General features: G+C 61.2%; 1 protein-coding gene across 23 annotated transcripts in view; it reads right to left on the bottom strand.

The window, feature by feature from the left end:
• Nucleotides 1-15,073, bottom strand: part of TSNARE1 (t-SNARE domain containing 1) — a 117,062-nt gene that overhangs the window by 81,306 nt on the left and 20,683 nt on the right. For 19 of the 23 annotated variants that reach the window (XR_015140388.1, XR_015140387.1, XR_015140385.1 and 16 more), the window contains exon 2: nucleotides 130-246. Coding sequence is in view for 19 of the 23 variants with exons in the window: in XM_086335626.1 (XP_086191752.1) it covers nucleotides 130-217 (88 nt within the window). In the remaining 4 variants the exon portion in view is untranslated. Of the gene's footprint in view, nucleotides 1-129; nucleotides 247-3,878; nucleotides 3,985-9,326; nucleotides 9,551-15,073 lie in introns of those variants that run through there. The other 4 variants (XM_086335607.1, XM_086335617.1, XM_086335608.1 and 1 more) reach the window with 4 other exon arrangements.

Genomic DNA, 15,073 nt, shown 5'->3' on the forward strand with positions numbered 1-15,073 from the left:
CGGGGTCAAAGGCAGGGCCGGTCAGAAGGACAGAATCCGTCTGCGGTTACCATGGTTACCAAGGTAACACAGTGGAGACGCACCCCCTGCCGACCCCGGCTGCCCCCCACACGCCCGCGCTGCCCTTACCTAGGGGCTGATAGCCTTGTCGGAAGGGCCCCCCGAAAGGGCCGCGGCTCCCCAGGCCGCCACTGCCTGCGATGGATCCATAAGACATCTTCTCACAGGACGCAAGGCCGCACCTTCCTGCAGAGGAAACAAAACGGGGTGGGGGGAGAAGAGGAGGGTCAGAGCTGGAACTCAGGTTTCACTCCGGCTCCGCCCACCCCGCCCGGCAGCCTGACCCCTGCGACCTCGCCTTGCAAGTCAACAACTAGCGTCTAAACGTGGAAACAGGATCGAGCAGTGGAAACAGGATCGAGCAGTGAAGAGCGGCACAAGCGTTATTCCGAGTGTCAGCGGCCTCCCAGACGACCCACAGCAGCCATGGGATGGCAGGAAGGTGACTGGCAGGGGTCGGGGGACTTCTCCCTGAATAAACCACGCAGCGCTCCTTCTCTCTCTAAACTTCATGCGTGGAAACTTTTAAAACATTAAAGCTTAATTTGCAAAATCCCAGTGAAATCCTCCTCCAGCAGGCTTGGCCTGGAAACACAGCTGCACGGGTATCTGGCTTGAGCTGACAAGACCCAGGGCCCCAGCGTTGTCCTGCGCAGCCAAGAGGCTCGGGGCGGGCAGGGGCCAGGACAGCCGTGCACCCGCCGTGCGCCCGCCGTGCGCCAGGCGCGCATCCAGTGTGGGCAGGAGGGCTGGCCCCAGGAACCTGGCTGTGTGGGTGGCAAGGGCTCCCACAGGAGCTCTCACAGACCCTGGGGGTCCGCAGAGCTCAAGCGGGAGCAGGGAGCAGGGGCCAAGGCTCTGAGCCACAGCTTGGAGGAAGGGGCAGGGCAGCCCTGGGAAGACAGAAGGGGCATCCGGTGTGAGGCGGTCCCTCGGCCATAGGCGGAGGCTGCGGGCAGCTCTAGGCACCCACTGGGCCGAGGGTGCACCCAGCGCCTGGTCGCAGGCGGGCAGCTGGACAGGACTGCAGTGACCAGCCAACAGCACAGGTCACCTGAGGGGCAGAAACAGGCCAAGGGGCTGCCACCAACGTCCAGGCAGCTGAGGGGTCGTGAGCAGTCCTGGTCTGAGATGGAGGGAAGACCCCCAGCCTGCCCCCCATCTAGCCTGCGGTCTCCCACGGCCTGTGCTTTTGCTCGGAGACTGGGAGATGGAGGCCACCCACCGCAGGGACCACAGAGCCAGCCCGGCCAGAGGACACCCAGAGCGCGTCCTCCACCTGCTGCCTGGGCCCCCTGGCAGGGCTCTGGGCCTCAAGGGCCTGGGCGCGCGGACCCCTGGGGCTCCCACCGCGCCCCCCACCTGCCCTGCGCCAGGCTGCACCCTCGGCTCCCGTCCACTGTTCCCGCCCACCCTGCACAGCCAGCTCACGGCCGACCTCTCCACCAGAGTGCCCACATCACGAGGCCAGGCAGAGGGCAGCCACGGGGGGAGGAGCAGAGCTGCTGGCAGCCCAGCGGGTGGGCGGAAGCTGCAGCAGGGCCAGGCCGGAGGGCCGGCGGATGCCGCTGAGCCAGGGTGCCCAGGAGGAGCCCCGGGCACCTGAAAACTGCCAGCCAGACTCCAGGGAGGGATGCCCATTCCCCAGGAGGCCTTCTCCGGAGCAGCTTCCGTGACCGCCCACCCGGGTGGCCGGCCTCCTCTGCCTCAAGCCCCCGGCTCACAGTGGCGCCGGGCTGTACCCTGGATGTCAGCCCCCTGAAACAGCCTGAAGGGAGCTGTCTGTCCCTGGACTGCCCAGATCCTGCCCCCTGGGCACCAGGGGAAGCAGGGGTGCCAGAGAACGCCCCAGCAACGCAGCCCTGCCCGCAGGACAAAGTCCCCAGGCCCCAGAGGAGGGAGCGGCCGGCCAGCAGGACACCACAGGATGCCAGGCTGGAAGGGGCGCCTGGACACAGCCCAGGCTGGGGGCCAACGACCCAGCTCCAAGGCCAGTGCCGAGGCCGCAGTAGGGGGGGCCCTGCCTGTGACCTCCGCCTGCAGCTCTCTCTTGCCGGCCTGGGGCTCGCAGAGGCCAGGGGCCCCCCCAAGACCAGGGCGGACCCTCCCAGCAACAGACAAGGAGTGGCACTGTCTACACGGGGGCATCTCAGCATGGGCCCTGCCCCCGCACTATACCAGAGGGACCCCCAAGGATGGAGAGCGGGTCCCGGTGGGGCCTGGCACGAGCCGCTCTCTCATCTCTGGTCCAGCTTTCTCCTGTAACCGGGGTAGCACGCCCGCCCTTGGTGGGTCAGGGTGCCGTGTCAGAGACCTCTAGGAGCTCGTCTGTGAGCCGGGGCCCTGCAGCGACGCTGGACAGCAGCACCCCTGTGGGAGGCCGAGGCCTGGAGGCCAGAGGGGGTGCCCCGGGGGCAGACAGGGAGGAAAAGGATGGGCTCTCCCTCCTGCCCTCAGCCTCCCGGAGGCCTGAGCTGACCCAGGAGAAGGGCACTGGGACCCTGCAGCCCCTCTGCGGGGGAGAGCTGACCTCCCCAGAGGGCTGCACCCTGCCCAGCATCTCGCTCCTGCTGCGGCTTCGGTGAGGTTCTCCCAGCGTGGTGATGGACCTGACCACAGCAGGCGTCCTCCCCGCCCTGGACGCCTCCAGCCTTGGAGAGCACACGGTTGGGTCCCCGGCCTGCCCCACCTGGCCGGGTACCCCGTCCTGAGCCGGAACCCAGTCTCCCCACATAGGAGGTACCAGAAAGGGAGCCCCAGGGAGGGTGGTGAGTCACACCAGAGGAAGCGTGCGGAGGAGGCCACCCTCAAGGCATGCGTCCTCACACTGAGGGCCCCCTGCACGCCTGCTCCCGCCCGAATACTCACAAGCCCCAGAGGGCCAACAGCGAGGGCTCCCAGCCTCCCTCGCCTTGTCCGCCCCCGCGTCAGCCGTGTCAGGGCCGGTGGCCCCAGACACATGGGAGAGAGGCCCGAGACCACCCAGTCCAGAGGAACCCCGGGGGCCGGGTAAGGAGCGGGGTCCCCAAGTCCACAGAGGGAGGTGCGTCCAGCCTTCCTCCCGACCGAGCCCAAACCTCCCGCCACCCTGGTCTGCACCCCTAGGAGTGCCCTCGGCACCAGGCCAGAGGCGGGGGCCTGACGTACCCACTCGGGGAGTCCCCTCCTCCAGTACCTCGGCTCCCATCCAACGCCGGCCGTGTCCCTGCCAACAGCCCTCGGGACCTCACCCATGGCCGAGCTCAGGGCCCCAAGCCCCCGATCCCCAACCCAGTGCCTTGGGGTCACCCTTCTTCCTCCTCTGTCTCCCCTCCCCGCCCAGCCCCAAGCAACCACAGGACTCGGTCCTGCCCCGCCTCCCCGGCACACACAGCCCTGGTGGAGCCAACTGTGGTGGCACCCCGGGACCCAGGGGTTGGAATGGGCTGCAGCCTGCTCGCCATCACGGCCCAGTGCCCCCCAGACACAGCCACCCTTCCTCCGGCCACACGCCAGGCCTGGAGACACAGACACGGGGCCAGGCTGAGGGGCTGAGATGGCAGGTGCATCAGCCCAACTCCAAGGGATTCGACTCTCCTGTGTAGTGAAGTCTCTGTGATTCACTGAACCAACACAGGCAGAGCGGGTCGGGGCAACAGGACTAAACGCCTGACCTGGGCCAAGAGCAGCCGCAGGCCTCGCGGGGCCCGCTCCGTGTGAGGCATGTGGGAAGGTTCTCTGGAGGAGGCAGGCCTGGGGAGGAAGAGGCTCTGCAGGCTGGGCCGGTCAGGGAGAGAACCGGTCACGGCCTGCCCCCTACCCAGACGCCCTCTACTCACCTGGTCCCAGGCGCGCTGGCGGGGAGGCTGGCGGGGAGGCTGCCGGGGAGCCCTGCCCTGCTTCCCTCTGTGCTCCGCTCCACCCAAGCGGCGGCGCGGCTCCAGGGAGGCAGGAGGCCCCGGGCTGCGCTGCTCAGAAACCGAAGCGCTGCTCTCAGGGAGGACGGAGCAGCAGCAACACCAATGCCCAGTCCCGCCCACATCTCTGCGAGGCAGGCCCAGCGGCCCAGGCTGCTGCCCACTGAGGGCCCGGAGGACACCGTGAACCACCCCACAGCAGAGCCCTCCCTGGGCTAGACACAGGCCTCCCTCCACTGACCGCTACCCACGGGCCCATCTCCCTCCAATGACCACTACCCACGGGCCCATCTCCCTCCACTGACCACTACCCAAGGGCCCATCTCCCTTCACTGACCGCTACCCACAGGCCCATCTCCCTCCACTGACCACTACCCACGGGATGGGCCTGCCTCCCTCCACTGACCACTACCCACAGGCCCATCTCCCTCCACTGACTGCTACCCACGGGCCCATCTCCCTCCACTGACCACTACCCACGGGATGGGCCTGCCTCCCTCCACTGACCACTACCCACAGGCCCATCTCCCTCCACTGACTGCTACCCACGGGCCCATCTCCCTCCACTGACCACTACCCACGGGATGGGCCTGCCTCCCTCCACTGACCACTACCCACAGGCCCATCTCCCTCCACTGACCGCTTCCCACAGGCCCATCTCCCTCCACTGACCGCTACCCATGGGATGGGCCGGCCTCCCTCCACTGACTGCTACCCACAGGCCCATCTTCCTCCACTGACCACTACCCCCGGGCCCGCCAGAGTGGCTTCATACGGTAGTATTCTGGAGCCAGAGCAGCTAGGAGACCCTAGGATGAAGAGCAGGGTGTCAGGGGAGACCCAGCACACTGGGTCCCATGCCTGCCGTGTCCTGGGGAGAAGACGTCGGGGCCAAAGGGCCTCAGGTGCAGCACGTGGGCTCCTCCACCTCCACTGGGACGCGTGGGATCTAGTTCCCTGATCAGGGATTGAACCCAGGCCCCTACATCGGGAGCGCAGAGTCTTAGCCACTGGACCACCAGGGAAGTCCCTGAGACCCCACTTTTTAAAATGAGAAAACTGAACTCAGGGAGGGGAAGCGACTCACCCGTGGTCTCACAGACAGACGGGTCGAGGTCAAGGCGCTCCCTCCGTGGCGGCAGTGCTCCCCACGCCTGCCCCAGCGCTCTCTGCCGGTCCTCCCACAGCCCACGGCCACACCTCCCGCACCACCGGGCCCCCGCGAGCACTCCCCCGCCCGCTGGAGCTGGCAGGCTGCGTGTGGCCTCAGTCTGCACCACGCACAGACGTGTGTGGGCCACTCGCTCACGCAGCTGTGAGCGTGACGATCCCCCTCCCGGCTTCGTCCCCTAAGATGGCGTGATGCTCCAGACCAACGGGAACACGTGTTTCTCGGTTACAAACACCATTCTTCACAGACAGGAATTAAGACTACTTGGAGAAATGGCTGATCCCAGGACCGGGGCAGAGAGAGTAAAAGGTAAGCCTAGATCATTCTGTTACATGAAAGAGCAAGGAAGTGATCAAAGCAAGGCAGGGCCATCGCCAAAGGGCCCAGAGGCCAGTCCGAAAGGCTTCCTTCCACTGGCCAACTCTGCGACAATTTGAGCATGAAAAAAGACAATGGTAATAAAAGATTATAACTTTTATTTATTATAGCCTCTAAAAAACACCTATCGTGCATTGATTTATCTGGCTGCATCAGGTCTTGGTGGCGGCACAGGGGGTCTTCCATCTTTGCCGCGGTAGCTTCCTGACCGGGGTGGAACCCAGGCCACCTGCATAGGGAGCTCAGTCTTAGCCACTGGGCCCCCAGGCAAGTCCGTGTTATAGCCTTGTAATAAAGAAGTAAAGTGAAAGTCTATGAGTCCATGTGGTTGTAAACACACACAGGAAAAAGCTCTTCGTCAGAGCAGACGCTGACAACTGGGAAAGCAACGTCCTTACAAGGACTGACTCATACGGAAAACCCCAGTCACAGAGCAACACAGGAGAGGACAGGTCAAGGAATGATAGTAACTCGTTCAGGCAAGAACGTCCAGCGGGCCTGAGAACTGCTGGGTGTGAGTCCCATAAACAGCAGGATATCCATACAGTCTCAAAGAACCTTCCCCAAAAAACTAATTAAAAGTGGAGGAAGAACAGCTCTGCAGAGGAGAAACTTCACGGATGTCGGCTTGACCCCAGGGCCTGGGTCATGCAGTGGGGGACAGGTCAGACCTCACGTGCCCCTGCCACCAGACACCGAGGAGGAGACAGCAGCCTCTCCAGGCCCTCCTGCCAAAAACGAAGGACCACATGGACAGGAGACACACCCGGCTAAGCGACGGCCCGCAGAACAGCCAACCTGCAGCCTTCTCCTGTGTCAGCGCTGCAGACAAGGAGAGACGGAGGACCTGACCGTCCAGGTTCAAGGAGGCCAGGGAGATGGCACCCCCAAAACGAAATGGGATCCTGGATTTCATTTGGTGGAGAAACGTGTCACTGGGCTCACTGACAAGGTCTCTCCCGGGAACACCAGGAAGACTCTTAGGCCACAGTACTGGCCGCTGTTAATGCTGCTGTTGACACCAGCCCTGGGGTTACATAGGGAGTCTGCATTCGGGGGTCAGGAGCATCGTGTCTGCAGCTTGCCGGGCAGTCCAGAGGAACAAGTGACGAGTCCATGAACACAAAGAGGGAGGGGAGGGAGCAAGCACGGGATAACGGCTACACGTACGGAACCTGGGGGAGCAGAGGCTTCCTCTTAATACAGCGACTGTTCTCAAAACTAGAGTTACTTTGTCCAGGAGTTTTAAGTTCAAAACAAACTAATAACTCTACTAGAATATTTTTTAATCCAAGGAACATATTCAAGAAAGGTGTAAGATCTGTATATCGAAAACTGAAAACGCACACTACTAAAGGAAGTAAAGAAATCGTAAATGGGTGATGGGCCACAGCAAGCTCGTGGGGGGGGCACCGGGACCCCATGGCTATGGGAACCAGCTCTAACACACCGGCATTGGCAGTGAAATGACACACACAAATGCTTAAGATGTTTTCTGAAACTAAGAAGTTCCTCCCATCTCAAAAACAATCTATTAGACAACTCTTGAAGAGAGAAAAAAAAAATTAAACTGAAGAAATTCTTTTAAAAAATAGTGAAAATATTACCTATGAAAATCAGCAGAGCATGTTTAAAGCAGTTACCAGACAAAAAGTCGAAATGCTCAATATTTCATGCATTAAAAAAAAAAAAGGAATCAAATGGAGTTCATTCTTCACTCAAAAGTTTGGAAAAGAGCAAAAAAGTCAGAAGTAACCACAAGGAAAGAAGAATGTAAACAAAAGTTAATATTAATGAGGCGAGAAACAGAAAAACAATAGAACTTATTTACAAATTAAAATCCTGTTTTCCATAAAGTACTAACAAAAGAGACCACCAAGAGCTGAAAGAAAAGAGGGGAGAAACCACAGAGACACAGTATCAGCAATGAAAAGGGCGGCGGGTCACCAGACAAACGCATGAGGGACTCACTAAGGCCCTGCTTTCAAACCTCTATACACAGAAACTGTAAACACGGACAGGACGGACAGTATCTGAGGAAAACGGAGCTCACCAGAGGTGACCCCCTGGAGACAGAAAGCTTTAAGAGACAAATCTGGATAAAAGAAACAGAAAGTTTTCATAAAAACCACCCCACAAAACGCCAGGGCCAGAGGCCTTTGCGGGGGATCCTGCCACGTTTCCAAAGCCGAGCACTTCCGGAGCTCCATACGTTATCCCAGGGTGCTGACGGAGCAGGGCAACCTCCAGCCCCTTGTGTGAGGCACTTACGGTGACACCAATACAGAAACCTGGTGAGCGCAGTGCAGGACTCGGGAAGTTACACACCAGCGCTGGCCTCGCACATGCTGCCACACTAAATGCCACACCAGGAGACAAAACTCGGTCCTGACCTGCTCATCCTTCTAGGGATGCGGGGCACGTTCGGCCTTAGGAACCCATTAACACGACACCACATCCACCCAAAGGAAAGGCTACAAGTTTCCCCACAGACGGACACTAAAAACAGCATCAACAGAATTCCTGATGAAGACAATCAAAAAAATTTCTTAAAATGGGAAACACCCACTAATCCTAAAACGAGCATTTGCTCCGAGGGAAACGGAAGTGGGGACCAACGGCACGACAGCGACGGAAATGCCAACACGAGTTAGAGCTCCCAGAAGTAACGCGCTGGGCAAAGCAGCTGCAGGTAAACTCACCGGTGCCAGCTGGAGGGGAACCCCAGTCACCAGAGCAACCCGAGCGAGGACAGGCCCAGGAACGAAGGCCACACGAGACGGCTGTCCCTCCGACGACCGAGGCGGAGCGGATCACGTGGACAGCACCCCCGTCCTCGGACAGGACGGCACTGCTCACAAAGACGTCGTTCTCCCCTCCAGGTAAACCCCAGCCAGCCCAGAGCGTCCACACAGGAAGACACCACGGAAACAAGCAGATAAGCACCAGAGAAGAAGGGCCAACGCCACTACGACACAGTGAATCTGGAAACGTCGAGCTGACTGAGGAGAGCCAGACGGAGAGGCCACGCACCAACGCCCCGTTTCTGTGAAGCGCCCACGACAGGCGGGTCTGCAGGAGCGGGACACGGACTGACTGCTCGCGGGCGTGGGGCTTGGTCCAGCGTGACCAGAGGTCCAGGCTTTGCTGGCGGTGACGGAGGGTCGCCCTGTGAGGAGCCTGAAAACCACCGGAGCACACACGTCGGGGTGGGATCTGTAGGGGACGTGAGCTCTATCTCGACAACGTGATCTAACACACGCTAGAAAGTCTCTATGATTAAAACCAGGCAGGAAAACACAGACCAACGGAATAAAAAAGTAAGTCTAAAATGAGACCCACGTACATATGGACATTTAAGATTGAATTTGTAATAAACGGTGCTGGGATATCTGGTTAGCCGCGTGGGAAAAGAGTGGTTCACGCCTAACACAGTGAGAAGAGCCTGCGCCAAAGCAGAACAGTCACCCAAGTGAGAGAGAGAACAGTCTGAGGAAAGTCAAGCTCCCTTGAACCCGCGTGAGGGACGGTTTCCTGGGGAGGACTCAGAGCCAAACGCTGTGAAACGAGAGGCGCGCATGCGCCCGCTGCCCCGCCCAAGCCCCTCACCTGGTCTCCCCCTCCAGGAACTAGGCCCCGTGACACGGGCCCCGCGGGTGGGGGAGGTGCAGGGTGTGGGAGCTCTCCCACCTGCCCCGGGTCAAGGGGGCACATGGGCACCGAGGCCACTTGCAGTCTGGGTCCTTCCCCTGCGCCTCCAGGCAGTTCTCCCCGCCCCCCACATCCAGACCCCAGCATTTCCCCAGAGCCCCCTCCCTCACCAGTCTACTAAGACCTCTCCTTCTCTGGGACTCAGAGAAAAGGCCGGCAGGCCCCCAGGACTGGGCAGGAGCACGCAGAGCAGGCTGGGGACTGAGCAGGACGCCCTGGGGAAGGAAACCATCTGGTCTTTGAAGGAGCTGCAGGGCGCAGACCCAAGGCCCTGGGAGCTGGCTCAGGCCAGGCACAGGCACCTTCAAAGGACAGCTGGGCGGTCTCAAAGGCCAGTGAGCAGAGGGCCTGGCGCGGCCGAGCGCACATACCACCCACAGACAACCTGACTCCGCCCCAACACCTCCCCCTCAGCTTGCCCAAGAAACCAGGATACAGGCCGAAGACAACTCAGAACTCCATCTCCAGGGCAGCCCCGGGGCGCCGCCTGCACTGGCCCTCGGCCACCCCCAGGACTTGCCCCAGGCCACTGCAGCCTGGGTGGGTGAGAGGTGGGGAACCCTGAGGGTGGGGACCCCAAGACCACCAGGCGGCAGAGGGGCACTGACCCGGCTCAGAGGAGAGGCCCTCCCCCCACCACACAGGGAGGGGCCCCAGGCCAGTGCTCCTGACCACGGGCTGGGCAAGGGGAAGCTGGGCGGAGCCCAGGATGGGGTTGGGGGCGGGGAGGACAGCCCCCAGCCCGCCAGGCTCCAGAGTCTGAGAGCCTGGGCTGAGCTCACGGCTGTCGGAGCCCAGCAGGGACCACGACCTGCCCAGATGGAGACGAGGGAGGCTGGAGACAGAAGGGAGAGGAGGGAGGAACACGATCCCACTGGACAGAAAAGCAGCCGGGACGCACCGCCTGGCCGCCCCTGCCCCTGTGAAGGCGCGGCCTGCATGAGACTCTCAGCACAGACTCCAGGGACCCCGAACGCCGGAGCTCAGTCACTGGGGACTCGGCTCCGAGCCGTCACTTAGGAGTGGGAAATCCACAGATTACAGGCCCCTGGAGGGTTCTTGCAGATGAAAACCCTGAAACGGAGGGAGGGACTGAGGCGGAGGCGGGGCAGGAAGGAGCCTGGCAGTGGGGGAGGCCGAGCCCAGGAGGGCTGCGAGGGCCCCAAGGCTCGCCACCCGCCAATAGACGGCTCAGTGAGACAGACCCACGCAGGACAAAAGCTTCAGGCGCCCAAACACCCAGAGCTCCCGGCCCCCAGGGATGTGATAGGCTGAGTGGGAAGACACCACCCAAAGTCACAGCACGGGGACTTCCCTGGTGGTCCGGACGTTAAACCTCAGGGCTTCCGCTGCAGGAGGCACGGGTTCCATCTCTACTGAGGAAATCCGCACATGGGTGGTACAGCCAAAAAAAAAAATCACAGCACAGTTGGAGTGCCTCCCGCCACCCCGAGAGTAGGCCCTGTGCCCCCAGGATCCCCCGGCGCCCCAGGAGAGCAGAGAGGCAGGGCTGCAGCAGCCCCGGCAAACCACGCCCTGCACCCACCCTAGAGCTCTGCGCTGAGGAATCAGACAGGAAGCACTCGGGAAGCCAGAAACACTACAAAATAAAAACACAAAGCCAGAAACAACCAAAATAGCCAGCAATAAAGAATTAAATACATCGCGTTAGGTATCTAAATAGAGTATGACGCAGACAATTTAAATAGTGTTAAAAGCATATACTCAGTTGTGGGGGACATGCTCCCACACGACACTAAGGGGAAAAATGACGCTAGAAAAGCACAGGACACAGAGTTACCCTGAGAGGTGCGTGTCCTGGCCGCGGGGACAGAGGAGCCGCCACTAGGTCACCCCACTCCTGGGCCATTGTCACCCATTCCTGAAGGCAGCCCAGACACACACCAAGTAGGCCGGGACCCGCTGGAGTCCTCTGTCTGCTTGGGCTGCTCACGTGAGTGGCGCACAGGACACACAGGACCCACACGTGGAACACGAGAAGCAGGACAGAGCCCACGGGCGACGGTGTTTGTGCAACAGCAGAAGAGACACGCGGCGCCTCGGGGGTCACAGCCAACCCACGTGCACACACACACAACAGGGCTTCGAAACACCACGGCGGGGGCGGGGGGAGCTGCCACGGAGGAGCACGCAGTCGGGGGCAGGGGGAGCTGCCACCGAGGAGCACGCAGTCGGGTCCCGAAACACCACAGCAGGGGTCGGGGGGGAGCTGCCATGGAGGAGCATGCAGTCAGGTCCCGTCCACGGGAGACAAACCCAGTCATCGGACGAGGCCCGGCCAAAGGAGACCAGAGGTGGGAACGGCAAGTGGTCACCGGGGGTACAGGGTTTCTGTGCCAGCGTGAAAAAGTTCTGGAATCAGGTGGCGATGGCCGCACACCATCAAGAACGGACATTGCTAAGGTGCACTGTGTTATTGTATAAGACGACACGTGAGTCCCATCACAGAGCGGCCCAGAGTGGGTGGTGGGTCACAGGAGGCTACGGGCAGACGAACTGCCTTAGTGCGGGCCAGGGCCTCCCAAGCTCTCTGCCAGGCCCACATGTCACTTTTACGATCAGGAGAAGGAAAGATAAACATGGTCCTTGAGCCCAGCAAACACACACGCTAGCACTGCTGGTCCGGACGCACGGGCCGGCAGGTGGCACTCCATCAGGCCAGAGCAGCACGCGGCCGCGGCCACCACTGTGCCCAGGCTGGACAAGCGCACAGCAGATCCTCAGGCAGTTTGCCAGCATATAGACCCAGGGCACGCCAACACCACGCCCGGCCACCTGGGGCCATGGGAGCTGCCCAGTGACACCCATGTCTGCAGAGCACAAAGCCAGGAGCCTGCCCAGGATCCTCAGCAAACGGGCACGGCCACTTGCCTTCAGGTCACTTTGTTAATTTCTGCAGCCTGGTGGAGGCTGAAGGCCCAGCCGTCCACAAATGGGTCTTCATCCCCAGCCAACCCCAGCCTGGCCCGGGAGGAACCCAGGCTGACCCTCGACCCAGCCGCAGCTGGATCAGGCCAGGGCACCCAGTGGCCCCTGACCCTGGCCACAGACCAGCCTGCAACCTAGGAGCCCCCGGTTCATCACCTCCTAGCTAAGAGAACTTGTTCCTCCTGGCACCTGTGACAAGGAGACAAGGCCACAGACCTACTTCTCCACGTGGCTGAGTTAACTCCTGGCCGTGTGTCAGCTGCACAGCCGTGCTCACTGCTCCGTCCACGTCCCAGCCCTGCAGCACCCACCGCCGACGGGAGACCCTGAGACACAGAGCCGGCTGGACTACCTCTCACCACGCATGCACACCTGGGCCAGACCCCAAGGGCCCCACGCACGTGTGCCTGTGTGCGCAGAGGCAGAGGAGGGGCTGGGGGCTGCAGTGACATGCAGTGGAGTGTTGCTATAGCAACTTGGATTCCATGTCAAACACAGCGCCAGCCAGACACCCCAGGCACCCCGAGAATGGTGCCCAGAACAGCCACGGAGAAGCAGGGATTGCTGACAGCACCAAAGGGTGGTTGGGATGCTGGGCACACAAGCCCTTCCCCAGCCCCACCTGCCACTCTGCCGCCACCCCAGCCCCTCCTCCCGCCCTCCCAGGAAAGGCCACAGGAGGCCCAGCTTTGGGGCCTGGCTCTGCCCACCGCCCTGCTGCCTGCCCATCAGCCAAGCCCTCACCCAGGATGGCGGCAGGCAAGGAGCATGGAGACCGGGCCTGAGTCACGAGGGCGGGGGCGACAGCCCACGGCACAGCTGCAGGGGCCAGGAGTCATGCCCTCCGCAGACCCCAGACTCCCAGGGGAAGGCGTGGGGGTGGAGGAGGGTCATGGTGGAAGCGGGAGCTGGGGGCCCCATTCTCTCGGGCACGGCCCGCTCGGGAGGGGAGCCAGCCCACTTTCTGGGGACAAGCCCCCATCAGGCCCGGGACTTGCAGCCCGCAGCCACCATGTCATTTAACCTTGGGGAAGGAGTCTTTGCTGTTCACGTCACAGACAGCAGACTGAGGCTCAGGCAGGTTAGGAACCTCCCCAGGAAGAACCTGCCCAGGAAGCCCAGATGACCTGAGACGAGGTGGGGTCCAGACCCAGGTCTGTCTCCAGACAAAGCCTGTGCTGCACCGCCCCCTACTTGGCCATGGCGGTGGACACAGCAGACCGGAGCTCAGGACATGCCTGGGTGTCTCAGCCCAGCTTTCCCAGCAGAGGCCAGCGACGCAAGGACAGCCAAGGTCATCCGACGAGACAGCCAAAGCCCGGGGACTCTCCCCAGCCCTTCGTGGGGGGCCACTGACCGTGGTGAGGACAGGCCTGCTGAGAGCACCGCCGGCTGCAGGGAAACGGGGCAGGCACATACCTGCCACCTCGATCCCAATGGCAGAGGCTTTATGCTCCTTCTCCCTGTGGGGAGGGAGGAGACCCCCACTGTCCCGGGCGAAGACAGGCACACACTGGCTAAGTTCACGGAGGGCCCCCGGTGTGGGAAGGCTGGGGCCCCACGGGGAAGCCCCCACCGCACAGAGGGAGCGGGGAGGCATGGGCTCAGTGTGCTGGGAGCCGGGCGTGCTTCTGGAAGCACCATCACCACCATCACTGCCTAAGTGTCCCGGGGCGTGGCTCCCTCCCAGCCTCACCCATGGCTCCCTCCCAGCCCATGGTCACATCACCCACCCTCAGGAGCAGCACCAACAGCAGCGTGACTGGACAGGAAACTCCCGCCCTCCCCTCAGGAGGCCCCCATTCATGGAAGCAGCGTGTCCTCCATGAGCCACCAGCCCCATGGCGACCCCCAGGTCACAGCCACCCCCTCCTCACAGACAACAGGATGCAGCCATGCTGAGGAGACAGAGGCTGGGAGACAGCTGCTTTCACGGAAGAAACCAGCAACTTAACTGGCTGAGGACAAGAGCCCCCACCACAGGAGGGGTGGGTGGCAACAGGAAGATGGGGGTCCCCCTTTTTGCAGACGGCAAAGGTAAATCACAAGTGTCACTGCCCAGAGTGACAGGCAGGGGCGTGGGCTGGACCCCCAAACCAGGAGCTGAAAGTGCAGACCCAGCTGGAGGAGCCCCTGGGGAAAGGAGAGCTTGCCCTCAAGCCCTAACCCACAGCAACTCCCTGCAACCCCTCCCCTGACTGCCCACCCACCAATGCAGGGAGCCGGTGGCTCCCGCCCTGCCCCAAGGCCTGCAGGGAGGAGGCGTCCACAGGTAGGATGGGCTAGCAGGACGGAGCCACCTGTGGAGCTGTCCATGGTGCTGAGCACAACGGGCCCAGAGACAGTCTGGCTGGCCCTCAACTAATGCTGCTGCTGCTGCTGCTAAGTCGCTTCAGTGGTGTCCGACTCTGTGACCCCAGAGATGGCAGCCTACCAGACTTCCCCACCCCTGGGATTCTCCAGGCAAGAACACTGGAATGGGTTACCATTTCCTTCTCCAATGCATGAAAGTGAAAAGTTAAAGTGAAGTCTCTCAGTCATGTCAGACTCTTAATGACCCCATGGACTACAGCCCACCAGACTCCTCCATCCATGGGATTTTCCAGGCAAGAGTACTGGAGTGGGGTGCCATTGCCTTCTCCACAACTAATGTTAGTTAAAGTCAATTAATGTCAATGATAATGTCAAATAATAGAAGGGGAAAGACTAGAGATCTCTTCAAGAAAATTGGAGATATCAAGGGAATATTTCATGCAAGGATGGGCACGATAAATGACAGAAACAGTAAGGACCTAACAGAAAGAGAAGAGATTAAGAAGAGGTGGCAAGAATACACAGAAGAACTATACAAAAAAAATTCTTAATGACCAGGATAACCATGATGGTGTGGTCACTAACCTAGAGCCAG

Source organism: Bos grunniens, chromosome 14 (genome assembly GCF_055505025.1).
Source record: "Bos grunniens cultivar Pamir isolate PY7600 chromosome 14, Bosgru_T2T1.0, whole genome shotgun sequence".
NCBI lineage: Eukaryota > Metazoa > Chordata > Mammalia > Artiodactyla > Bovidae > Bos > Bos grunniens.